Source organism: Verruconis gallopava (genome assembly GCF_000836295.1).
Source record: "Verruconis gallopava strain CBS 43764 unplaced genomic scaffold supercont1.4, whole genome shotgun sequence".
Classification (NCBI taxonomy): Eukaryota; Fungi; Ascomycota; class Dothideomycetes; order Venturiales; family Sympoventuriaceae; genus Verruconis; species Verruconis gallopava.
This window is the reverse complement of record NW_015622140.1, coordinates 860,738-884,583: the sequence shown is the minus strand read 5'-3', so window position 1 is coordinate 884,583 and position 23,846 is coordinate 860,738. Positions and strand designations below refer to the sequence as shown.

The 23,846-nt window shown below is 49.7% G+C and overlaps 13 protein-coding genes across 13 annotated transcripts; 6 read left to right on the top strand and 7 right to left on the bottom strand.

Moving 5' to 3' along the window:
- Positions 1–22: 22 nt before the first annotated feature.
- Positions 23–5,281, top strand: PV09_01755 (uncharacterized protein). The gene is made up of 5 exons (XM_016354694.1): positions 23–1,736; positions 1,787–1,864; positions 1,920–2,406; positions 2,749–2,851; positions 2,908–5,281. The coding sequence occupies exons 1-5, from the start codon at positions 986–988 to the stop codon at positions 4,855–4,857; spliced, it is 3,369 nt and encodes a 1,122-aa protein (XP_016217706.1). The 5' UTR covers positions 23–985; the 3' UTR covers positions 4,858–5,281.
- On the bottom strand, positions 5,158–6,477 carry PV09_01754 (uncharacterized protein). The gene is made up of 2 exons (XM_016354693.1): positions 6,199–6,477; positions 5,158–6,143 (listed from the first exon to the last, which is right to left on the bottom strand). The coding sequence occupies exons 1-2, from the start codon at positions 6,238–6,240 to the stop codon at positions 5,343–5,345; spliced, it is 843 nt and encodes a 280-aa protein (XP_016217705.1). The 5' UTR covers positions 6,241–6,477; the 3' UTR covers positions 5,158–5,342.
- Positions 6,478–6,593: 116 nt separating this feature from the next.
- Positions 6,594–7,532, top strand: PV09_01753 (uncharacterized protein). Its single transcript, XM_016354692.1, has 2 exons — positions 6,594–7,122; positions 7,186–7,532. Exons 1-2 carry the CDS (start codon positions 6,625–6,627, stop codon positions 7,279–7,281), a joined length of 594 nt encoding a protein of 197 aa, XP_016217704.1. The 5' UTR covers positions 6,594–6,624; the 3' UTR covers positions 7,282–7,532.
- On the bottom strand, positions 7,284–8,452 carry PV09_01752 (uncharacterized protein). The gene is made up of 3 exons (XM_016354691.1): positions 8,082–8,452; positions 7,979–8,020; positions 7,284–7,917 (listed from the first exon to the last, which is right to left on the bottom strand). The coding sequence occupies exons 1-3, from the start codon at positions 8,133–8,135 to the stop codon at positions 7,450–7,452; spliced, it is 564 nt and encodes a 187-aa protein (XP_016217703.1). The 5' UTR covers positions 8,136–8,452; the 3' UTR covers positions 7,284–7,449.
- A 615-nt stretch (positions 8,453–9,067) lies between these two features.
- PV09_01751 (uncharacterized protein) lies at positions 9,068–10,671 on the top strand. Its single transcript, XM_016354690.1, has 2 exons — positions 9,068–9,207; positions 9,265–10,671. The coding sequence occupies exons 1-2, from the start codon at positions 9,092–9,094 to the stop codon at positions 10,322–10,324; spliced, it is 1,176 nt and encodes a 391-aa protein (XP_016217702.1). The 5' UTR covers positions 9,068–9,091; the 3' UTR covers positions 10,325–10,671.
- Positions 10,269–11,716, bottom strand: PV09_01750 (uncharacterized protein). The gene is made up of 2 exons (XM_016354689.1): positions 11,525–11,716; positions 10,269–11,456 (listed from the first exon to the last, which is right to left on the bottom strand). The coding sequence occupies exons 1-2, from the start codon at positions 11,618–11,620 to the stop codon at positions 10,593–10,595; spliced, it is 960 nt and encodes a 319-aa protein (XP_016217701.1). The 5' UTR covers positions 11,621–11,716; the 3' UTR covers positions 10,269–10,592.
- Positions 11,717–12,098: 382 nt separating this feature from the next.
- PV09_01749 (glycine-tRNA ligase) lies at positions 12,099–14,547 on the bottom strand (the record flags this gene model as incomplete). Its single annotated transcript, XM_016354688.1, has 7 exons — positions 12,099–12,560; positions 12,613–12,781; positions 12,829–13,086; positions 13,139–13,431; positions 13,601–14,311; positions 14,376–14,410; positions 14,460–14,547. The coding sequence occupies 7 exons, from the start codon at positions 14,545–14,547 to the stop codon at positions 12,099–12,101; spliced, it is 2,016 nt and encodes a 671-aa protein (XP_016217700.1).
- Positions 14,548–14,902: 355 nt separating this feature from the next.
- PV09_01748 (uncharacterized protein) lies at positions 14,903–16,690 on the top strand. The gene has a single exon (XM_016354687.1). The coding sequence runs from the start codon at positions 15,035–15,037 to the stop codon at positions 16,355–16,357; it is 1,323 nt and encodes a 440-aa protein (XP_016217699.1). The 5' UTR covers positions 14,903–15,034; the 3' UTR covers positions 16,358–16,690.
- On the bottom strand, positions 16,403–17,786 carry PV09_01747 (uncharacterized protein). Its single transcript, XM_016354686.1, has 6 exons — positions 17,560–17,786; positions 17,426–17,495; positions 17,353–17,376; positions 16,768–17,303; positions 16,528–16,715; positions 16,403–16,473 (listed from the first exon to the last, which is right to left on the bottom strand). The coding sequence occupies exons 1-6, from the start codon at positions 17,668–17,670 to the stop codon at positions 16,443–16,445; spliced, it is 960 nt and encodes a 319-aa protein (XP_016217698.1). The 5' UTR covers positions 17,671–17,786; the 3' UTR covers positions 16,403–16,442.
- A 123-nt stretch (positions 17,787–17,909) lies between these two features.
- On the bottom strand, positions 17,910–20,331 carry PV09_01746 (uncharacterized protein). The gene is made up of 2 exons (XM_016354685.1): positions 19,224–20,331; positions 17,910–19,175 (listed from the first exon to the last, which is right to left on the bottom strand). Exons 1-2 carry the CDS (start codon positions 20,265–20,267, stop codon positions 18,153–18,155), a joined length of 2,067 nt encoding a protein of 688 aa, XP_016217697.1. The 5' UTR covers positions 20,268–20,331; the 3' UTR covers positions 17,910–18,152.
- A 144-nt stretch (positions 20,332–20,475) lies between these two features.
- Positions 20,476–21,282, top strand: PV09_01745 (uncharacterized protein). Its single transcript, XM_016354684.1, has 3 exons — positions 20,476–20,645; positions 20,702–20,873; positions 20,922–21,282. The coding sequence occupies exons 1-3, from the start codon at positions 20,539–20,541 to the stop codon at positions 20,982–20,984; spliced, it is 342 nt and encodes a 113-aa protein (XP_016217696.1). The 5' UTR covers positions 20,476–20,538; the 3' UTR covers positions 20,985–21,282.
- Positions 21,283–21,513: 231 nt separating this feature from the next.
- PV09_01744 (uncharacterized protein) lies at positions 21,514–22,135 on the top strand. The gene has a single exon (XM_016354683.1). The coding sequence runs from the start codon at positions 21,608–21,610 to the stop codon at positions 21,947–21,949; it is 342 nt and encodes a 113-aa protein (XP_016217695.1). The 5' UTR covers positions 21,514–21,607; the 3' UTR covers positions 21,950–22,135.
- PV09_01743 (uncharacterized protein) lies at positions 21,972–23,752 on the bottom strand. Its single transcript, XM_016354682.1, has one exon. It carries the CDS (start codon positions 23,704–23,706, stop codon positions 22,294–22,296), a length of 1,413 nt encoding a protein of 470 aa, XP_016217694.1. The 5' UTR covers positions 23,707–23,752; the 3' UTR covers positions 21,972–22,293.
- Positions 23,753–23,846: the final 94 nt, after the last annotated feature.

Here is a 23,846-nt window from a genome sequence, read left to right as displayed (position 1 = left end):
CCGCGTCTTCGTCCTTCCATCCAACTTTCCCATCCACAGCACCCACCACATTCCATCAAAACTAACCCCCTCCCCGTCTCAATAGGCCCTATAAAGTGCATTCCCCAATAATAAACTCATCTTTCTGCTCGCCTCCGCGTAGATTAGCGGGTGCGCATGGAAGGTGAAGGCTGATGAGCGTTGAGAGTCGCTGGAGGAAGGTGCAGTGCTTGCTGCGTGTCGGGCTTCACTCAGGGTTTGACGTGCCCCGACGGCGGTGCCGCCTGCACCAGAGGGCCATCGACGACAACGACGAGGGCCGAGTGTGTCTGTGTGCGGCTGCTCATTCGTTTACTCTGAGAATATTGGCGGTCGGGGAATCTTTGTGACTTTCCATCATACACCAAAAGAAGAGCACCCTGAATCTGGCCCTGCGCTCTCAGCACAAACGCAACGCACGCGGTCTCTTTTTCTTTGCTCCTGCTTCTTCTGCTGCTACTATTGACATATTCACGGTCTTTTACTGCGAGGGAGAAGGGATTCGGACGCTCTTTACGAAAACAGACTGGCAGTCACAGACGCACGTTGCCGCGTAACCTTGTTTCCCATTCTATTCAGCTTTCTTGAAGCCACTCACACAGGGCCATTGTAAAAAAACAAACAGGCTTGCACCCGCCGCTGCGAGCCCCAAAGAGGGAAGAGGCAGGCAGAAAAACGCGCCCTTCAAGTCGCCCGCCCGAGAGACGCACGCAGCCAGGGCCTTCGATCTCTGCAATTCCGTCAGCAGTGGGCCAGGCGTGCTAATCCCAAACCTCTTGAGTCTCTCTCGGCTTAGCGCCGTCTGACCACGGCCCAGCTGGCAAACAACCGTCCTCGCCGCAAAAGGCTTAGCGCGCTCTGCTGGACCGCATCCCCGCGCATCCCTGTCGCGTCGCCCCAATAAGCTTGCACCGCCTCTTGCCGAGTCCAGACTACGAGTCCAGATTACCGCAGAGTTCAAGCCACAATGGCATCCAATCACGTGCACCCGCCCGATCCCTCCTTACAGAATGTCTCCATATTCGGTGCTGAGGGCCAAGATCATCTTCCCTTTACTGATCCGTACTCCCAAGGCTCGGCCTTTCCGACCTCGTTTCTCTCAGACCAACAGGCATCGCACTTGAACGCTACGCCCCCGAGCCATTCGCCTTTTAACCAGGCTCCTGCGTTCAGCCCGCCCGCTTGGCAAAGCACCTCGACTCCATCTGCCTCCATTCCCAGCTCGCTCCCCAATCAGTATTTGACTGCGAACCATGGATATTACCCGCTGCCGACCTCGAGCAGCGGGAGTGCCTTTGTGGCCGGTCATGGATCCCCATTCACCAACGTCGACCCGTCTTTGTATCGTCAGGGAGATGTACGTTCCTTCGGCTCATCACCCGGGCTGTCTTCGACGGCCTCCCGCTCTGCTTCAGCCATCGCTCCCGCCCCTCTCCAGCGAGGCTCGCCAGCCACTCCTTCTGCAGTCTCAACGCCTGGGACGTCCACGCAGGGTGTGGTATCGCAGTCCGTTGCCATCCAGCAACGCCCGCTGCCTCCCTCACAATCAGTAGCAAATGGAAATGCCGCCGCTCATGTCCGAACCGCTCCAAAGGGCACGCAATCCGGGAACTTTATCATCGTAACCTTGGAAGACCTGGCAAAAGTCACCCCGTCCAAGAAACTGGCTAACTTTGCAAATGTTGGCGACATCCCAGTCGATCTTAACTTGACAAAAGGTGTGTACCGGACTTCCTATGGGCTTGTCATCTTTATCTAATCGTTGCAGTGAACATCCCACAGTATGTTCCTCGGAAGTCACAAAATGAGCTGAAGGCCCTTGCTGCAAGTGACCCCGCTCTTAAAGGTGAGTTTCCAGTGAGACGTCGCCACATGTACGTAGACACACTAACTCGTTGTAGCAAAAATAATGAAGCGAGTAAGGAAGACAAAGTTGAGCACTCCAAAACCAAGTCGCCCACTACAGTCGACTTCCGGGAAGGGTTCGCCTGTGTCGTTGTCGTCAGAGACGGAATCCTCGGATTATGATTCTGACTCATCTTATGATTCCGACGCTTCTCCCCCCCCAGAGAAATCTCCACTTCCCCCATCTCGGCCACAAAAGGCCGTGGAAGCAGTACGCTATGACACGATCAAGGCCGTGTGGTTGCCGCGCAACAAGTTTGCGGAGAATGAGAAAATTCTTAAGGGACTGGCGGACTTGTGGGAGGTTGTTCGGACCATAAAGGATCGATGGAAGACAGATCGTGATGCTGTGAAGAAAGCACTCGAGCTGAAGCAAGACAGCGAGCTGCCTCTTTTGCGTGAACGTGTTGAAAAGCAGCTCGAACTGATGGAAGCTGTGCTCAACGCAGCTGTCGAGTTCGGTCACCCTGACCTGCTAAGCGCGTACGTATCCCCTTCTATTCTCATCACCTTCTTATCCAATGCACGTGATTTGTGGCTTTCGCCTGATGAATGTGACGGTCGAGAAGCTTTCGATACAGCTGCAAAGTTTTGGGGTGGCTTATTCATGGGCATGGCCCTCATCAGAGCGATGGCTGTTAGTATAGTAGTCGCATATATGTTCCACAAGCACTCGAACCACGGCGCATTCGTCACTATTAATCGATCTGAATCAACCAAAAAATCGTCTGCTCAACCAGTGCAGAAATGCACAAGCAAAATGCTTGCATATTGCACAAAAATAACCTTCCCTTAAAGTAACGTAGGCTAATTTTCCATTGATAGCTGCGGCCAGAATACAGCACTTATGCTTGTCTGCTACCAGTTCATTCTCGAACCGGTCCGTGAGGGTAATTACACAGGCTCCTTCATTAAAGCCGTCTTCAAGGTAAGTTACATCCTGTATAATCTGCTGTGATGTGAGCACAAGCCAATTTTCAACAGTTTCTTTCGCTCTGTACGAATCTGAATGGATCCATTTCCGAGAAAACTGGTCTCAGCAAACTCTTCACCCGTTCGATCAAGCGCGGCAATGAAGAAATCAAGCTTTTAACCGCAAAGATTAATGAGAATATCGCCGCATCGGACAAGAAAGCCAAGGCGGCGCGAGCTTCAGACTCAAAAACTGCGAAGGCTGCTGATTCACCAAAAGCGCCCAAACAAGAAACCGAAGTAGTTGCTGGGGTCAAGCGGGCTCGTTCGAATGAGGGGAGCGTTACGCCGCAAGCAAAGCGTGTTGCCTCTGGCACTACCGCTCCCGGTGGAAAGGACTCCGCTGCTGCAAAACTCGGATCTGTCAAGAAGGTCGCTCCCGCAAGTTCTTCGACTCCAGCTGTTACCGCAAAGCCCAAAACCGTTAAGCCGGCAGCAACGACAAATTTCTTCGCTGGGCTGCAGTCAGCCTCCAAGAAGCCCGGAACTTCGAACGCCGCCCAAGCAGCGAAAAAAGTTACGGCCGGGGCTACGGTCGATAAAAAAGGAGCGGCAGCTGCCATGCCGACACCTGCGCGGCCCGCATTCTCATTTGCGGAAACGATGGCTACGCTATCTAAGGAGAAGAAAGAAGATGATGAGAAGCCAAACAAGAAGAAATCAGAGGAAACACGGCCGCCCGAAACTGAAGAGGAGAAGGCCAAGCGTTTGCGCAAAGAGGAGCGTCGAAAGCTGCGTGTTCGCTGGAAACCAGACTTTGAATTGGTGGAGACGAGGACGTTCAGTCCCGATCCATCTGAAATTTCAGGGAAGGCCCGCAATGTGCGCGATGTGGGCAACGGCAGGGAGAAGGAAGGCTTCACACTCAAGAAGCACATGGACATGATGGAGGTTGACGAAGATGATGACGGTCAACCTATGGAACAGACGTACTTTGATTACCGCGAGCCAACAGCCGTTGACTTCAGCACGGTCCCGGAAGACGAAAGATGTCGAAATTTCGAACGCTTTGGTGGTTACCAAAAAGTCGACTCACCAGAGCGAGCCGTGCAGGACAATCACGAAGCGAATACACTTATGGTCCATTACCTCGCCAAGTCAGACATACCTCCAAATCCACGAGAACCAGCTGATCCGTACACGGGCCCCCAGATCGAGACCAAGAATTTTGGGTATCCTGATAGCTCATGCCCGTGGCTGCTCGCTCGCCTCAACCAGCATTCCACCACTGCACCTGCTACCGTTCCGCAGATTGACATCACTGCCTTGTTGCAGTCCTTTGGTCAACAACCCCAACAAGCGCCACAGCCAACACCACAACCAGTCTCTGCACCGGCTTTGCCAGACCTTTCCACCCTCCAAAGCATAATTGCGAACGTCAACGCTGCGTCCCAACAAGCCAGTGCTGCCCAGCAGCAAAGCTTCTCGTGGCCGTCAGCGCCCTCGCAGCCTGCTTCGTCTGCCACGGAGCCTGAACAGCCCAGTTCGCTTGAGTCTATATTAGCTGCCTTGGGTGCTGGCGTGCAAGCCTCACAACCAACTACTACGACTGCACCACCCATACAGCCGTCTCAACCGCCCCCGCCCCCGCCGGCACCGGCGCCACCGACCGCCGCTGTGCCTTCGAGTGACGTGAGCGCTCTTCTCGCGTCGCTCATGCAGAATGCACAAAGCGGCAGTTCGTCCACAGCAAGTCCCTTCCAGGGTTTGAACTTGACCACCGCTGCTGGTGGTGGGGGGCAAGACCAAACACAAGGTGGCAACTACTACGGATCGGCCCCTGCGTCTTCTACAGACCAATACGTCAGCAGTGCTGCAAACGGAAATGACCAGGGCGCGAATGGCAATGGCGGAAAGCGGAAATGGCAGGGCAACGCAAACAAAAAGTTCACGCACGCGTGCCGGTTCTGGAAGGAAGGCAAATGCAAGAAGGGAGCTGAGTGCACCTTCCGGCATGACTAATGCCAGTTTATCCACTGGTTCCCTGTTTTTTGCTCGGTGTTTTTAAAGGCAGCGCCTCTCCATCTACATAACTTAGCGTTTACCAGGCTTCGTTTGCGACGCCATGTTATCATTACTAACAGTTTCATCCTCTTAATCATAAGCAGCCTGGGAATTAGGCTTTTCATACACTCTTCATAGACCATGGGAGTCGGGTTGGCGCCATGGCTGTGCCATTGATTCATGTTGCATCCAATCTACGCGGCGCCGGCTTTTTCTACGGGAAGGAAATACGGCTAGAGCATACACAGCTCATGGGGTGGGTGATCCCGAGTTTTGTTTAGTATTCAGGCGGAGAAAAGAGCATTTGGCTGCTCTTATCCTGTAGTTGATACCATGGCTAGGTTCATTCCAAGAGCAAAAAAAATGACAAAAAGGAAACGGGATCTTTGATCTGAGCTTCTCTTTGCTTCCCTTTATTTCTTTTTCCTTCTTCGACATCAGAGCTAATAATCAAGATCCACTGACACGTTGGGCGCGTCATCCTCGTCCCTTGCCAGTCTTCGGTACGTGAACAGCTCGCCATCCTCCCTGAAGTCGTTCGGATCGTGCCTCTTGTCGAAGCTGAGCGTGGCCCTAGCCGGACCACCGAGCCTCGCCTTCTTCGCGCCATCGTGCGCGGCCAAAGTCTCCTCCTCCGAGCTCGAAAGTCTCCTCCGTTTGGGCTCCGTTTCGCACTGCGCCGGGCCCTTCGCGTCCGCGTGGGGCCCGAGGCGTTCCACGCGTCCCGCAGTCGCCTTCTTCGGCTTCTTCTTGGGCTTCTTATTTTTCTTCTTGCTCGTTGCAGCAGCGGCGCCAGCAGATGGCGTCGACGCCACCGGCGAGTCGTCTGTCGATTCTTCCGACCGGCCCACCGGCGGGCCCGCGGACAGCACATTGCCCGCCAGCGCTGCGGCCTTGCTGGCGGCACCCTTGGCCGCCTGCTGGGATCTCTCGCTCTGAACGCGGCCCTGGGGCATCGAGCCGAGACGCGTTGGGAAGATTGGGCCCGCGTATTCTCCAGCCTCCAGCCACAGGATGCGCTGGAGCTCGCTGTGCCGGAAGATGGCGATTTGCGCGTCCGTCAGGGTTCGCTTAACGCCATCGGGATAGTAGCCCAGTCCGTCACTGTCCTCCTCGCCGCCACCATCTTCGTCGTCGTCTACTTCGTCTCCGTTCGCGCCTTCCTCAGTCTGGTAGCCGATGAAGAATTGCTGCGGCAACGCAGTTCCCGGAAAGTGCCTTGCGTGAAACGCCCTAAGATCGTCCTGATCACCCGCTTTAGAACCCTCGCCATTCGGACGTATGCGAGTCAGAATTTACCTCTGTGATGGATGGAACAGAAACGCTTCTGGTCACGTTCATGCTCGCCACGATTTTTCTCGCAGAGATCGATCAAGCCGGAAGCACATGATCTAAATTTAAAAGAAAAAAAAATTGGCGTCCGAAATATGAGTTCAAGACTGGTGTTCGATTTTCAGGCTCGTGGGTTCCATGAGCTCTGGTAGGTAAAGCGAGTGAAGAGCTTATACTTCAAAGATCAACATCCATCATCCAAGACTGTGGAGTGAGCTGAGGTTGGATGAATGCAGCCTTGCGTGCAGAAAGGGAAGAGAGCGAAGCGGCGTCAAGCCAATCAAGGCATGGGGAAGCACGTGCGGCGTCCCACCTGTCGTCATCGGTACTGATGGCATTCAGCCGTTGCGATGCCTTGCTTCCACGTACGTTGCGCACCCGACTCAGCAAACCATGTATCACATATTACGGTCTTCAATACCTTTACTTTCTCTGTTCTCTCTATCTGCCCTTGCTTCGACCCCGCAAAAACCGTTAAACATGGCTTCTGCGGAGTCCCAGCAACCAACCCTTCAGTCCTCCTCTGTGACTCTCTCTGATGTCCTTCCGCGTTCCCAGGCTATCGGCATCTTCAGCAGCTTCTGCAATGATGTCCCCGCTGTCTCATCCCTCCTCTCCTCCTCTTCCAAGAACCTGACCGTCCTCGCGCCACAAGACAGCGCCATCAAGAAGCTGCCCCGAAAGCCGTGGGAAGATCCGGCAGACTACGAAAAGGTCGGCATGGACGCGTACGAGGGACAGGCCGGTGTGGATAGAGCTCAGGATAACCTGCGGAGGTTTGTGGAAGCGCATCTTGTGACTAGTAGTCCGTGGCCAGAAGGCGTAAAGGCAAAGCGGATCAGCGGCGAAGGTGGGGACATCTGGTGGGAGATGAAGGAGGGCAAGCAGGTGGTACGTTCCTTAGCAACAATCGAGCAGGGAAGTTCAACGGCTGAGCGCTAAAATGATAAACAGATTCAGCCTGGTAACATCGAAGTCGTACAGATCGCCGATAAAGTCTCGAATGGAGAAGTATGGGTCGTAAGTGGCGTGCTCAACTACGCTAGATAGATACACGAAGAGCAGGGATATTTTGATTTGAAGGGAGTAACGGCGAATTGATTCTGAAAGAGAGCAGCCTGATTGTGCATTCCTTGTTTTTGGGGACGCTGAGAGTTCTTAACAGATGCTCTCACCCACTGCTACAAGACCTGGAAAGGCAGGTACGCGTGTCCCCAATTAGTTCGCAGGCTTGTAGTCATAGAAGAACTTGACCCTCTGCACCTTGTCCTTCTTCCAAACAATGATGTTTCTAGCGTACATTCTGATCTTCTGACCGTTCACCTCCGCTTCCTGAAAGCCCCAGACCTGCCTGGCCGTCCAGCCGTTGCCGACGCTCTTCACTTGATTGTCGATCAACTCCTCGTCAAGCCATCCATCCTTCAGGAACTTCTCGTCTTCGTCATCGTCCTTGAGATCTGACACCTTAATCCAGTTTGTGACACCATCGACCGCACCAAAGATGTGATCCTTGTGGTGGGCCTCCTTGCCGTCCACGGTACGCAGCTCAGTCGTGCCTGAGATGCCAGCCGCGCCCGGCTGTTCGATGTCGAAGTGCCAAAAGCCCTGATCATCTTGGTAGTTCTTTATGATGAGTTGGACTGGCATCACAGAGATTGCCTTGCGAATAAGCCAGCCAATGCCTTGCTATATGTTTGTGTAAGCGCATGACATGGCTATTGTGATGAGGTTCGGGAAGTATTCGTACCAGAGCAAGGACTGGGTCTGGGTCGCCGGAGATGGGCTTGTTCTGTGGCGAGAGTTCAGTCAAAGAGGTCCAGAGCAGCAAACTAACATGGTGCAATCGTTACCAAAATGTAGTGACCTGAAAGATTCTTGAGGGTGATTTCTGGTGGTGCCGCCATGGTTGGGTGCTTTCTATGTAGCTCTCCGTCTATGTCTTGTTTAACGTCTGTGTAGGAAAGGTAGGGCTGTCTAAGGCAAGATTGCTCAAAAGTGCAGTAGGTATTGTAGCCTTATGAAGCACTTTACCGGTGCTCGGACAGAGGGCTGAACTGCTTCGCTTAGACGCAGAATGGAGCTTCAGCTTCAGGCACATGTTACAGGAGTGCGCTAGTCAGGGCCGAACCGGCAAGAACCTAGGTGCCTAGGTATCTCTTCGCAGAGCGAATCTCGAGAACACGCACAATGTGCATACATTCGATGAATGGCGCAAGCCGATTGGTTCCTTGCGACTCTCACGGTGCAACCAAATTGGACGATTCCTGAGTACATTGGAGGTTCAAGCGGGAACTTAGCGGGGCCATAACGCCTGGTCCGTCCGGCGACAGTGGCACTTCCACGAAGACTGCAATTTACACAGGACGGCTGGCTCAGTTTCGGGCTAGTCGATCTGTCAATGGCCAGCTCTGTTGTCTTGACGAATACTAAAAATCCGTCCTTTCGCATCAGAGCGTCGGTGTCATTGAAAGGAACTGCGCTGAGCGCGTTCCCAAGGAGGGTAGACGCCCCGAACAGGTTGAATCGAGATCAATGAGTCAAAATGGACGATCTCGCGCGTTTCGCTTGTATCAATGCAGGGAACGCGGAGTTCACTAGACGTATACATGGCTGGGGCTCGCCCATGGGGTAAAAGTCCGTGTGTTTCAGATATCAAATCATCGAGACTACGAGTCGATAAGGTGAGCACACAGAGTCACGTGATCAAAGTCTCTCCGTTCGGCTTATCTAAGCAGTTGGTTCAATTTGACTGCCCGATCGAGGTTAGCGGCGTAATGGCAAGCGCGTCGCGCGTCATTGCTTCTGATGTGATATTTCGTTGAATGCGACAGTCATACACAGCAACGGCACAACATATGCCATGGCCAGCAGCTTTTTTGACATACGGGCACGCAAGGCCGCAGCTGCAGATGCAGGCTCGTCGAAACAGCCCGCAAAGCCAGAATCGAATCGTCTCCAGCCATGGGTAGAGAAATAGTATGAGCTGGAACACAAGCGTCCGCACTATGAATACACAGCTGATCAAAACCACAGCCGGCCAAAGACTCTTTCGGATGTCACGGCGCAGGATCACACAATTACTGTCCTCCAACGAACGCTTCAAGCGTCTAACCTCCCACACATGCTCTTCTATGGCCCCCCGGGTACGGGCAAGACCAGTACCATCCTCGCGCTGGCAAAGCAGCTTTACGGACCCGAACTATTCCACTCGCGTGTACTCGAGCTCAACGCATCCGACGAACGAGGAATAAGCATCGTGCGTGAGAAGGTCAAGGATTTCGCTCGCCAACAGCTGTCCAACCCACCCTCGGGGCCAGCAGGCGTTGAATACAGGAAGAAATATCCCGTCCCACCTTTCAAGATCATCATCTTAGATGAGGCGGACAGCATGACGCAAGATGCGCAGAGTGCGCTTCGGCGGACTATGGAGACGTATAGTAAGATCACCCGCTTTTGCTTGGTCTGCAATTACGTGACGCGAATCATCGACCCGTTGGCGAGTCGATGCAGCAAGTTCCGTTTCAAGAGCTTAGACAAGAGCAATGCAGGAAAAAGACTGGAGGAGATTGCGCAATTGGAAGGTGTTGGGCTTGAAGTCGGCGCTGTGGATGCGCTAGTCAAGTGCTCTGATGGAGATTTGCGCAAGGCAATTACGTATCTCCAGAGTGCCGCTCGACTGGTTGGCGCCATGGCTGCTAACGGGAAAAGAAATTCGGACGAGGATGCTATGGTAGTGGACGATGTAGCTGCGGAAAAGATTACTGTGCGTATGGTCGAAGAAATCGCCGGCGTGATCCCGGACGATACAATTCAGAGCCTGCTACAGGCTATGCAGCCACAAAAGAATGGATCGAGCTACGGCGCGGTATCCAAAGTGGTTGAAGATCTTGTTGCAGATGGCTGGAGTGGCGCGCAGGTGCTGGCGCAGTTATACGACAAAGTCATCTACGAGGAAACGATTCCAGACCTGAAGAAGGGCAGAATAGCCATGGTGTTCTCTGAGGTCGACAAGAGACTGATTGATGGTGCAGATGAACATTTGATGATGCTGGATATGGCCCTGCGGATATCCGACATTCTTGCTAGCAAGTGAGCAGCAACCTTATACGGTGGCAATTCGAGGCCTGGATCTGCTACATAACATGTGAACTCATCGAATGCGATATACTCGGGAACATGCGCCAACTAGTGCCGACAATATGATACAACCGGGAGTCAATGCTTGAGTAGGAATGGTTGTGAAAAATGAAGGTCATGTAAGACTACAAGGAAGATTTCGAACTCCACAAGTATGAGGATGAAATGCTGGCGCTCAGATATGAAGATGTTCTGTTGGTAAATCCAGCAACATTCGCCGTGCTTCAAGGCCATGTAAATGTAAAAATCTCCTCGTTCGTTGCCCCCACACTCTCTACCCAATTCTTCATGCTTTCGAGCAACTGTGTCTTCAGATCCGCACGCCTTACATCTTGTCCCGGAAAGCCACCATGCGTCGTTTCGAACTGGAACGGTGCGACGGCCTTCCAGATCCTCGTCACATCGCTCGGCCTGAGCGGGATCATGTTAGGGTAGCTCCACATGAAAGAGTACACGTTTGTTTTCGGCTGCCGCGTTTCCTGGAAGTACAGGCCGGATGGCACCGTCATGATGGTGTCTGCGATGAACAACTTCTTGTCCCAGTGCAGGAGAAGCGATCCCGGAAAGTGACCTCCTGCTTTAATCGCCGTCACACCGGGCACAATTTCAAGTGTCGGCGTGGTGATGAATCTTCGTCTCGGCTTTTTCTCGTCGTCATCCAACCGACAAAGCCATTCCTTATCCTCGAATGCGAGGTACACTGGGCAGTCAAATGCTGCCGCCCAGTCGAGGTGCGTGTTATAGAAGTGAGGATGACTGATCACTATCGCCTTGATCCCACCTTTCTGCTTGACCTCTTCGACGAACTTGTCGTTAATGAACGGGACCAGATCCCAAAGCACGTTTCCGTGCTCGGTTTGTAGCAGTATGGCTCGCTGGCCAATGCCAATCTTCGGTACTTTCATCCCACTTGTTAATCCCAGATTAACGCCAGCAAGGTGCGCTGGAAGCGAATCCGGCACACTCTGGATGAACCAGACTCGCGGGTCGACCGCGTCTTGTGTCCATGTGTTCTTGAAATTGTCTGCCTTAAGCTTGCTCAGACATGACCACTGCTGTCCTGTGGGTGGAACATATTGTCTTGGATCCTGCGTGGGGCAGAAGCGGTTTAGAAACTCGTTTCAGACTACATTTCTCCCGAAAGAATGGAACTTACGTCGCATATCTTGCAACTTTTTGGCGGATCCGTAAAGGGAGCGTCGTATTGAGTGCCACAGGCCACACATATTGCAAGATCATCCGAATTCGCCATCTCACTTCTTGGATAAGTCGTGTTGAGTTATCTTTGCCGGATAGTTATATTGCTTCAGTCTTTCAGGGATTCGCACCGGGCTTTAAGTCATTCTAGAGCTTGGAGAGGTGCTGACGAGCGGAGCGAGTTCTAGCTCCTGTACAGGCTGCCCCGCATCCACTCAATTACTTCGTATAAAGTAAGCACAGAAATGATACTTACAGCCTGAACCAGCAGTCCTGCGTCTGGACTCTATCTATGCAAGTAGAAAAAAGCCTATGATTAGTAATGGAGTTTGCGTTGCGTCTTTTCAACGTGCGGCAAGACAATCCAATAGCTGCTCTTCGTTCACGAAGTACAGTAGGCCAAAGTTAGCAAAATTAGAAACAGTTTCGAGTTCGCGCAAAGGTTCTTGTCACCAAACGATGATACAATGACGAGTTCACAAGTCTACAGCTAGCTAGAGAATCAATTCTAGTCTCACACAAATGCTCTGTCTTTATTCAGTATTCTCTAGGTCCTGCCCTTCAAATTTCGGCAGCCTTTTCATGACGTCTTCCCAAGTTTCCCTACCCTTTACCATGTTGACAACAGCATCCACGATTTCTGCCTCTGGTGCGCGAACTTGCAAAGTGCTGTCGCGCTCGCGTAGCGTGAATGTTCCTTTCTGCACACTCTCGAAGTCAACGGTAATGGCATAAGGTGTACCAACTTGATCTTGACGGCTGTATCTCCGACCGATGCTCACAGATGAATCATCGACAACATTGTATACCTCTTGTTCTCGAAGCGCTTTGGACAAGCGGGCCACCAGCGGCTTGAACTCGGCGTTGCCGGAAAGTGGTAAGACAGCTACAGGAGTCGGTGCAACAATCGGTGGGAAAGAGAGAACAACGCGAGCTTCATCGTTTTCACGACACCAGTAAACGTGCTCGCAGAGTGCGTACAAGATTCGACCGATCTGTGCTTGTTGAGCCTAATACACCATATGATTAAAAGAAAGGGTCACTTACTCCGAAGGACGGTTCAATCACGTTTGGTATGTAGGTGCGGACGTGTTCCACACGTTTCTTCTTTTCGATTGTCAAAAGATCTGAAGTGAGCTCTACATTGCCGTCGCCAACTCCGGGTACATCAATGGTCGCCTTTCCATTGCTCTTGAGTTCGAGAGACATCTTCTCCCTAGAAACAATTAGTATGCGTGTGATATTCAAAAACACGCGACATACTTGAGATCATCAGCCAGATTGTCAAGAGCGGCCAGGATTGGCTGTGCGTCTTTCCTGAACTTCATTCCCACTTTCTTCTTGTCAGGCTCTGCAGCCCAGTATTCAACCTCTCTTGGTTCAGGGAGCCGCTCTTTTGCCACCAGAGGCTGACCAGTTTTCTTCATATGCACAGTCAAATCGTACGCACTGCGATCAGCGCAGCCGACGCACTCAATCCATCCGTACGAGGTTTGAAGTTCAAGATCCCAGCAGTCGGATCTATGAAACGTTAGGATGAAAGACAAAATATGTGAAATATAATCAAACTTACGCATAATGGGCCATTTCTGAAGCCATGTGTTGTCTAAAGCGCATTTTATTTGGATCACAGCCAATCTTAATGGCGAAAAGCTGTATTCTAGCAAGGAAGTAGCCAAGAGTTTCATTGTCAACGATACCGTTCTTGACAGCCTCACCGATAGGCGTCGGCGTGACAGTGGTCTTTCCAGATAATTGAACTTCTCTATTCAGCAAGTTCAATTTGATATGCCGGACTTCTTCAAAGCGTGCGTGCTTTTTGCCACCCTGTGGATCAACGAAATGTTCGATCTCTGCCATCAGAAACTAATAGTAAAGAAGTTAGTTAGCAATTCTATGCACCAGTAAGATGTATTTCGGCCTTTTGTTTGTGTATATGTGTGTTTTGGCGAGAAGGGGCCAAGAAGTAAGAATGCTGTCATCCATGGCAGCACGTGCATAAAATATACCACAGAAAGGCCTATCGACGACATACCTCGCGCACACGAAGCAGACCAGCACGTGGAGCTATCTCGTTTCTGAAGGACTTTCCAATCAAAGCGGATGCGAACGGCATGCGCCCGTTGTTGAACTCGAGAAGCTTTGCAAAGTTCAAAAATTGGCCTTGCGCAGTCTCTGGGCGTAGAAAGCCCTTGAGTTGACTCGAAGGGCCAATATTCGGGATTTGAAACATGAGGTTGAATTGAACGGGGGCCTCAGTGCGCTCGCCAGAAGCTGGGTTACGGATGTCGTACTTCTCCATTAGCTGACCCAGCTCAGGACCATCATAGTTATCGATCTTCGCAAGGACTTCCTCGTACTCTTGAACCACGGCATCATCAAGCTTCACGGCTTCTAAGGCGCCACCCTTCTTCTTTTTCTTCTTCGGGTCGTCTTTCTCGACGATGGCCTCGGCTCGTGCTAATCTATTTCCATTTAGCCTTGCCTCCAATACCTGTTCGACTAAATGATCAGCTCGAAGAATGTCACCGTTTTTTGGATCCTTGACCATCCAGTCGCAGAAACGATCAACGTGACCAGATGTTTGCAGCACTTCATGAGGCGTAATCATTGGACAATCAACTTCGAGCATGTTTTCCTCTAGCACGAAATGCTTTCTCCACAGATCGACGATTTTAGCTTGCAGAGAGCAGCCTGGAGGGCCGTAGTCGTAGAATCCGCTCACGCCGCCATAAATATCAAAGGACTGTACGAACATGATTAACAAAAATTCATTTGATAATTCCAAGCTGCAAACGAGGAGAATCCACGCTGCAATGACCCTCGGCAAGTCCAATGCAACCTACTGTGGAAGTTATTAGCAAAAAACAGGACAAGCTATTTATTTTTCGAACCTTGAGTGTAGAACAGTGATGCGCGGAGAACCCGGTCAAGCTCAGCTCTGTCAAGCGGCTTGCCTTTCAAGGTTTTGACTTCTGACATTTTGTCGACGAGTTTTCTCTTCAGCGATCCTGGGTTATTGGTTTTTAAAACAAGTGTTGTCGAGAAGGTTCGTTTAGCAACCAGCGCTGGGAAGCGAAGCGTAGCAGATCGATCAACGTATCTGACGCAAGAGAGAATATGGATCGTTCTTGATGAGGAGAAGCCTAGCATCCACCGATCTGTGAGAAAGATAACGCCCACTTGAATGATGATGGAGTTATGTGAGTCACGTTTTGATTTTCGACACCTGTTAGGAGGTGGCATTTGAGATTAGATTAGATCAGATGGGCAATCATGTTGTGCGCCCTATCACGTGCAGTATCTATCTCATAGAGTCACCCCGTCAGTACTCTCAGCACTTAGCATCGGCATCGGACTAGGCTTCCGCATTCGAACCAACTTACGGGAAGGACTCTTCTTTAGTGATCGTCACATTTTGTCTGTAGATACTCGAACAAAATTCAGTCACTCTTCGTGCTAAGTCAAAATGCCAGCTTACGAGAGCTTGCAATCAGGCGCTTCTATGGGCACATTCAGAGGCCGTTCAGACGAGCTTGTCAAAACACCATTAGAAATGACATGTGAACCACGGGACTACTATTTGAAGAAGAGGGATTCTTTGCCTCCTCCACATATTGCTCACAGCCACTTTGTGCCGAGAACAACGGTGGAGTTTCTCATGCGCTACAAGAAGGACAGCGCCATCGGCATAAAGTTTTTTCCTAGCAACAGCGCAAATAGTGGACGACTTGATAGGATCACAAATTTGGAAGGAGTGTTGCATACTTTTGTTGTACCTATTGTACAGGCGACTATGCACGGTGACTATCGATGGGCTGGAGGCCACGGCGTACTGGAATTCGGTCAGAAAGATGGCTACCAACTTGGCCGTGAAGTCTTGGTCAGTGCCCTCGTACAACAAGACTTTGAGAATTCAAGAGTGATGATGAGAGTCGCGGCACTTGACACTAAGGATTTACATGGAGACCCAAGGTTGCCCAGACCTCTCACCACTAAAGAGAAACAAGATGTGAACTTGAGGACGAGATACGACGATGCTATTCGTGATTACCTCATTTATCATCTAACATTGGATCGACGCTTGCCTGCTGTAGATGTCCACATAGAGCAGACTGCACTGACATTACGAGCCGCTCTTGAATTCCTGGCCCAAGCAATTGAGGAAAAAGAAGCACATAAGCTCCCAAACCTGATGCAACATGTGTTCTTTTACCATGAAGGAAGATTCATCAGCCTCGAGATCATGTTTCAAGCCGCACTCCACCAAATTCGGAATGAGATGGTCCTCCTTGAGCGACTATGCGGACAGCAGGGCTATGTGTACACCTTCAATCCACCAGCCATATTTGCTCGTTTCTTTGGCCCGTATGGAACCGAGCTTTTGTCAAGAGTCCATGTCGCAGCTTTGAAATTCTTTGCATCTACAACGCAAATGCTTCGCTGCAAGATTTTTGCGTGGGCGGATTTCAACTCGCCGCGCATTCTTACACTGATCAGGAAGGCGCTGGAAAGCCAGCCGCACATAACTGTCATGAGTTATGATACTCTCTTCTCTGGAAAAAGGAGCATTCGAGGTCAGAACGAAGGACTATATTCACCACCTACGGTGGCAAGGGGGGCGACCTTGGTGATCCATAACAATAGTGATGCATTTGGCCAAAATATTGAGACCGAAGCATCGGGAGGGAGCCTCGACGGCGTTATTGGCACATATTCAAGTGCAGCAGCAAGCTTAATGCGAGACAGGGAGGATCTTTGCCATAATTTGTACGAGATAATTGCAACGTAACAAAGCAGATAATAATGATGGTTGGAGACAACGGGGAGAGAAGAAGCCATCGATACGTGATTTCAATGTCAACAACATTTGCCATTCACAATGGTACGGTCAATGGGTTCATAATTCTACACGTTGACATTAGCACAGAGTCTTCGCACAATGTGAAAGCAACGACTTACACAGCACCACCGTCAACTACAATGTTCGCTCCTGTAACGTAGGAGCTGAAACCCGATGCCAAAAACCCGGCTACTTTGCCAACTTCAATTGGTAGTCCTGCACGCTCGAGACCGATTTGTTGCTTTTGCACCTTAGAAGATTGCAAGCTTGCTGGGGGGAATTGAGCAGACATTCCTCGCATGTCAAACTTTGCTGCTAGATTAGTCTGCGTTTGAACAAATGGAAGAATCAAATCATACTCCATCCAAGCTGACGCCAACGTCGATCTGCCCTGCACTTATACAATTAATTCTAATCCCTGTCCCTTTCAATGTAGGCACTCCGGCTCTAACGACGCCAAGCGCAGCGTGACTGCTCATGGTGTACGCAGGACCCCAGCAACCACCGTAACTCGATGCTACAGATGAAACCACAATAATGCTACCATACGGAACGTCCTTAGGTGCCGCATTGGGATAGTTGCCTTTGGAAGTCGTTTTGAGCATAGCAGCGGGAGCGTACTTTAATGCTAGAAAAGGGGCTAATGAGTTGGATTCAAAGCATTTCTGTAAATCTGCAGGCGACGTCTCTGAAATAGAGGCAGGGCCGAGCAGACCGGACGAACAGGCCCACACATCGAGTCTACCCCATTGGTTTAAGACATCGTCGACCAAAGCTAGGGTCTCGACTTCATCTGCGACCTTAAATGGATATCCAATAACTCTTGTGTTCGGGAACCTTTTATTGATCTCGGCAGCAAGGGAAGTAGGATCATCCTGGACGTCATCTGAGCAAGCTATATCTCGTTAGATTCTCATATCAACTAATTAAAAGAACCTACATACCATACACGCATGCTGCACCGTGAGCTATCCTTCACATTAGATTCGATCTTTCAAGCCTTATCTCAAAGCCTACCGGCCAACTCAGCAATAATAGCGTTTCCCACAGGCAAATTAGCTCCTGTGACCACACAAACAAAACCGTACTGTGAGGTCGTCAGTCTTCTTTGAAACCTGTTGTTCCTCAGATCATCTTTAGATTTAGCATACTAGCTTTCCATCTGCTCTATAAGGCGAAAAGTGCTCAGATTCCATGTCTTCGAGCGCAGATGCTGTCAGAGAAGATGCGGGGATTAACCCGTTTATGTCGCTGTTCTCCATAGATAATTTTGCAATCTTTCCTCACAGTGTTGTGAATGAGTTCTTGGCGAGTGCTTCAGTCGCAACCTTTCTACGAAATCAGGCGCGCTGATAGCCATGATAATGTTAGTCTGCAGTTGATTATGCATGCGGGACTCCGAGGAAATAGGAAACCTTGTTGCAGATAAACGTCATTCGTCCGTGGAATTCTGAGAGCAAATGCACAGTGGTCATAGCTTAGAATAGGTCTGGACAAGCTGGTCGTTAAGAAAAATGACGATAAGAATAGATCCTAACGTTTTGATTAGAGATAGATAAACATGCTTCATGCTTTTGAAAGACACCACGGGAAAGAGGATGTGACTGATCTAAATTTACTCTCGACGCAAGGTCTTCACTGCCGTCTCCTTTGCGATCCACGAGGCCAGACTCCACCACCTACATCAGCACAGAGCTCAACAAGTAAGTCACTGCGTTTTATTTCTGGGTGGACACCTTTTTCTTTAAAAATGGCTAATGCTTTCAAAAGCCTCTATAGTCAACTTTCTAATCTCAGCTCGATCATCGTCGTTCACGTTGCCAGATTTGATCAGATGTTTGAGCTTCTCAAGATGTGAGTACTGCTCATCAGAAAGGTCCGACTTTAAAAGCTTTAGCAAACGTGGTGCAAACTTTCCGGTGGCATATACGATTCCTTTTCCTTTTCGTGTTGCGAGCATAACTATAATCATTGTCAAGAAGAGGCGGGGCGCGTCATCGTCTCCCTTCATCCCTCGTACCATATCTTCCAGTTGTCGCTGGCGCGTCTGAACAAGATCCTCAGATTTCACGGCAGCGAAGCCCATCTTCTCGTGAAACTTGTCCAAACTCTTCATGATCGGTGTATCTCTCTTCTCCGCAGAGAGTACAGACTCCAGTTTGCTTACATTTTTTTGAATTGTATGATCATGAAGTAAAGATTTTGTTCGAATTTTAGTTACTGTAGCAGGGACAAGATCTTGCGTCAGATGTATCGCAAGCAGGTCCTGTAGTTGATCTCTTAATGATCCAGGTTCTAGATCTTTCAATGCATTTTCGTACTGTTTTGCTGGTAGATACGCTCGCAACATCCACAAAGACTCGAGTTGGCTTCGCTCCTCGGCAATCAGTTCGGTGATCCGCTCATCAAAACTCTTTGTAGCTATGGGCTTGATCTTGACTCTTTCATCATCCCACAATCGTGATAGAAGGTCTATTGGCAGATCCGACTCTTCCACGAGTTTCTTCAAGAAAGATGCCAGGACCGGTTCCTGTGTTAGACATGGCTTCACTGCTTCTTTCTTCCAGCTCTCATCCGCACACTCGCGGCCCAACCTTTTCGAAGCGATTTCAACATCGCCGATAATGGATTTCAGAACAAGCCACTCGTCCATGCCCAAGACTAGTGGCGCCACGCCGCCGCAATAACGCCAAAGTTCGACGGTTCGGTTCTGTAAGAGATTCAAGACGTCTTTCCGAATATCCGCAGGAAATGATTGCACGAATGGCTTGACGAAATCAGAAGCGTGTAGTTAGATGTATAGCTGTGAACTCACCTGGGTGTTAAGATATCTCTGAGGCCCAAGTGTCTCAAGACATCTTTTGGCAGTGTTATTCAACCCAACATCACCAATTACGTAGTGTGAAATAAAGTGCCACTTGTACCTGGATCCGTCTTTGTGTAGACACTCTCTTTCTGCCAGTTGTCTTGCCGCTTCAATGTCAGGGAGCAGAGTCGGATACTTTTTGACTAGTTGCTCAAGATCGCAAAAAGCTTCGTCTCCGATTGCGACCTCCTTTAAGGACCGTTTGGCCTTTCGAAGAAGATAACTCTTCGTGATATAGCGGACCTCGTCCTTGCCGATTTCGAAAGTCCCGTACAAAGGTTCCGAGCCGTTGAATTCTTGAGCAAGTTTCTGAGCAAGTCTCCCGAACGTTGCGGTGTCCAGCCCGTACATATCATTGGTATTCCACACCGCGATCCGAGCAGCGGTGTTTGAATTCATGGCTTTCTCGATGACACTTCTCCTTAACTCGAGGAGGGTGCTCAATGCGTGAATGTAAGATTGTCCACCTTCCAATGATCTTGCTCTCGATTGATTGGGAGCATCGAGCAACTGCAGAGGAGACTCGTTGTGGATATCTTCGCTAAGTATCACAAGTTTCTCCACGCTTTGGACGTCAAGGTCATTTTGGTCTGCAAACTCTTTTGCTAACACGAACTTCAATTGAGCTTTTGCATATAAGTCTTCAAGAATGCGCTCTTGATCGCATCTGGTAATGATATCTTCCTTCGACTTTGAAAGCATGAAGTCCTTTCTTCCTCGCAGTGTTTCAAGCAAGGCATCTTGCCTGACTTCAAGATGATTTCCGATGGCGGCAATTGGAATCTTCCCATACTTGCCCTGGATAAGACGCGAAAATGCTCTAGCAAGCGCGTCTCTCGTAGTGAAACCAGTTCCCGAAGATAATGGAATCAGAGTATTGTCGGTGCTTCCTTCATGCTGGGGTGGCAGATCAAGAACTAATTGACGGACTTCATCATCGTTGAAAATGTCGCGCTTGGACATGTTTCGATTAGAACCTACGAAGTCGAACATCACTCAAGTCACAGCCGTAGGTGTTGGAAGATATCACGAAATTCTAGTCAAACCCCATTTTGATGACTCAACTTTGATCTCTCGAAATCGCATGCTCACATCAGGCAAGATTGGTCACTTTCGTTCAACACGCTAGGCAACTAGTTCTAGGGCACGTGCTCGGCTGAAGTCTTGATTCCTCAGGCCCTCATTGCCATTCCCCATCCCTCGAAGCTGAATTAGTAACAAAGTTGTCAATTGACTTCTCCATTCATCTCAATTCACTCGCAAAATGGCTCACTTCAGGGCCAAGAGGCTGGACATAGGCAGTTACGTCAATAAAATGGTCATCCGTGATCATACGAAGCGCAAGGTGTTTGAAGAGTACGAAATGGATAGGTTGACTTCTTACTCAATCCGAATTCGATGCAAACGGCTGACATTTCTTCTGACAGACAAGCGCTTCGTTACATCGTTCGAAATACATCCCTCCCGGCTCGTATGCGTGCACAAGCGCAGCTCGACCTTTCCCAGATGCACCCGTACACAAGGTTAACACAAATTAACAATCGCTGCATATTTGGCGGCAGGGCACGAGGTGTCTTTAGAGACTTTAGAATGAGCCGGGTACGAATTTGATCGAGCAATACGTCTTCGTGTGCTTACATTGAGCAGTATCAATTCCGAATGAACGCATTGGAAGGCAATCTACCAGGTGTTAAAAAGGCAAGCTGGTAATCAATATGACCGAGTGTGTTTCAACTCGAGCGATACTAGTATTTGTGTGGGTCAAGCCTATAGACTGCGTGTATAATAGTATATGTTTAGGTCGGTTGCCGTGGATTACTCGGGCGCAGGGTTTAGAAAACTGTATCTGGAGGGCATGCCCTGATTGCGGCCGATCGTGCAACAGATGAGCTCGCTTGAGATATGTACGAGATACGACGGTCGAAGTAAGACCTTGAAACAAAATTAATATATCACCGCACTTCGGACGGTGCAGAATACGTCGATTTCTCTGTAGATGCCAGAGCGGTAGCTTGTGGCTTATTGGCTCACGTTCCAATTTGAGGAAAAGGAGCCACACGAACCGCATTGTTGAATTTTCATGATTACACTTCGAGCAACGAATTGCTTCCCTGCTTGTGTTCTGTCGTGCTCGCGAAAGAGTTGCCAGTAAGATGCGCCGTCTTTCTACGCTAACCTCTCTCGGGAACAGTAGTTCGCGTCCGCGCTGACACATGTACTCTCAACTCTTTGTTCTCACATTGACTGATAAGTCGACACCAATCACGCAGTATAAGAGTCGTAGTAACTTCCTACAAACAAAATCTGAGCAACAATAAGGTTAGAAGATAAAAATGCGTTCAGAAAGCAAGATTCAAAACCTCGAAAGGCACACCGATCCTTCTATGATGTACTCAATCGCAAGATTCTTCGTTCTATATTTTACGACTCTATTCTCCCTTGATACTGTCTCCGCAGCGCGGTCATCGCCTTTCAGCATTAGCAATCCACAAATACCAGAATCTATGCGACGGGGCCGGAGTGATTATGGCGAAGGTCACAGCATTGGCTACCGGCTCGACCCGGGCGGCCCAGCAACTCGACGAGGAGGGTTTAATGGTGGCGGTTCTGCTTCAGACATTAATATACCTGCGTGCAAAAATTGTCCCACGAATGCTGCACCAAAGCTTGGGTGAATTGAGAAGGATCTGATTAGATGCTCGATATCTCCCTGGAGATGCTTATCACTTCGGGATTGCTTAATATGCCCAGCTGTATCTGCATTGCTTTTACGGGGCGGGAAGATAACTAAGGCTAATTAATCTGTCGGATTCAAACCATCTCAGACACAGAATTACTTTAATTGGACTCATTGAGCAAAGCCGACTTCCCTTCAACATATTTATGTCCCTGACTCCCTCAAGCGGCTATATGCCTACACTTATCCATGAAGCGGTGTTTTGCTGTAAGGGTTCTATATTCCAAGGATGCTAACCACTAATTTATACCAAAAAGAGATATCGATCTGGTTCCGCCAGTCTCACATCGACACAATGACACCGGCTTTGATGGTAATTCTAGCTGCCGGAGGATCGTACACCACCTCTGCAATGCTCTTTCTTGTTCTCAATTTTGTGTATCCTTTCTTAAAAATCACGAAGTCAGCGTCATCGCCAACTTGAAAGTCCCGATTACCCGGACGTAGACCTATGGCTCTGCGAGCGTGACATGATACGCAGTCATATAGCAGATCGGTGTCCGTTTGACTTCCGGCAGAGTAAAGACCCACCCCTAGACATGCAAGGCTCAGCGGATCACAATTTCCTTGTGGAGTGAAGGCGTTGCCAACGTTGTTAGTCCCAATGGCTGCTTCTAATCCATGCTTTTGGATCATGTCTGGAACATGAAGTGTGCCCCGCCATTGCTGCTCCGTCTTCATCATGAACAAATCACTCGTCGGCAATCCTACAAAAGATATTGGAATATCATGGCAATCGGCCTTCACTTTTTGCCACTCTGAGCTTGTAAAATGTGTCAGGCGAGTGCAGTGCCCTAGAGTGACATGTCGATTGCCCTTCTTTGCCCAACCCTTTTGCTTCAGAAGGGATATTACGTCCCAAAACAGTGGTTTCTTCTGCGGGTCAAGATGATAGTCTAAATGCAAATCTAGCATCTTGCTGTGCTGTAATGTCAAATCGATCATCCACTCAAGATTTCGTAACTCGAGCTCTTCGTTTTCTTCAACATAAGGGGTACTTCCCAAAACGTCCACTTCTGCTTTTTTGGCCGCCTCCATGATCAACTGGCGGACTTTCTCTCCATTGTCCTTGCCGCCGAATAATGGATTTTGAGCGAAAGCACACAGCTGTATATCGCATTTGCTCTCAAACTCTCTTTTGAGTTCTAGTCCAGTATCTAAGCATTTCATCCCTACATCTCCGTCAACTTCGCAGAAAGCCCGCATTGCCGTAACTCCGGCTCGAATGCTTTCAATGATCAACTGTCTTCCCCTTCGCAACAGGTCCGATCGTGTGAAACGCTGCTTTGCCTTTGTCGTAAGGTTCATTGCTTCCTTGAAATCTCCGTCCACGATTTGAAGATCGCTGAATTTCGGATCTTGGAGAAGGAAGCACTTATCTAGATGGATATGTGCATGGCACAGGCTTGGAGCTATAAGACACCCACGAGCCTCAAGAATATCAGGCGAATTTTTCTGAGGAGGTGAGTTGAACTCATGAGGGAGGATTGCTGACACGGCCCCTTTGTCGAGTTGCAAATCCCACAGGTACGGACGACACGGCAGCCGAACGCCGACAATTTTCTTCAACTCGTGGAAGCGGGAGTCTTCTTCAATTGATTCTTCACCCCGGTTTGTCTCCACCTCCCCAAATTTTATCTTGTCAACCTCATCAGCCAAGTTGAACCCATGCTTTTTGAGGAATTCAAAAGCCATCGTGATCGTCTGAAGATCGCTCGAGACTTAAGTTCGAAACATAAATTCCGTGGGTTGTACATAAATGTGTCACTGCCCCTCATTACCAATGACAACTTAGTGGTGTAGAGAGTCAAGGTCTAAGACGAAAAGTGGGGTAC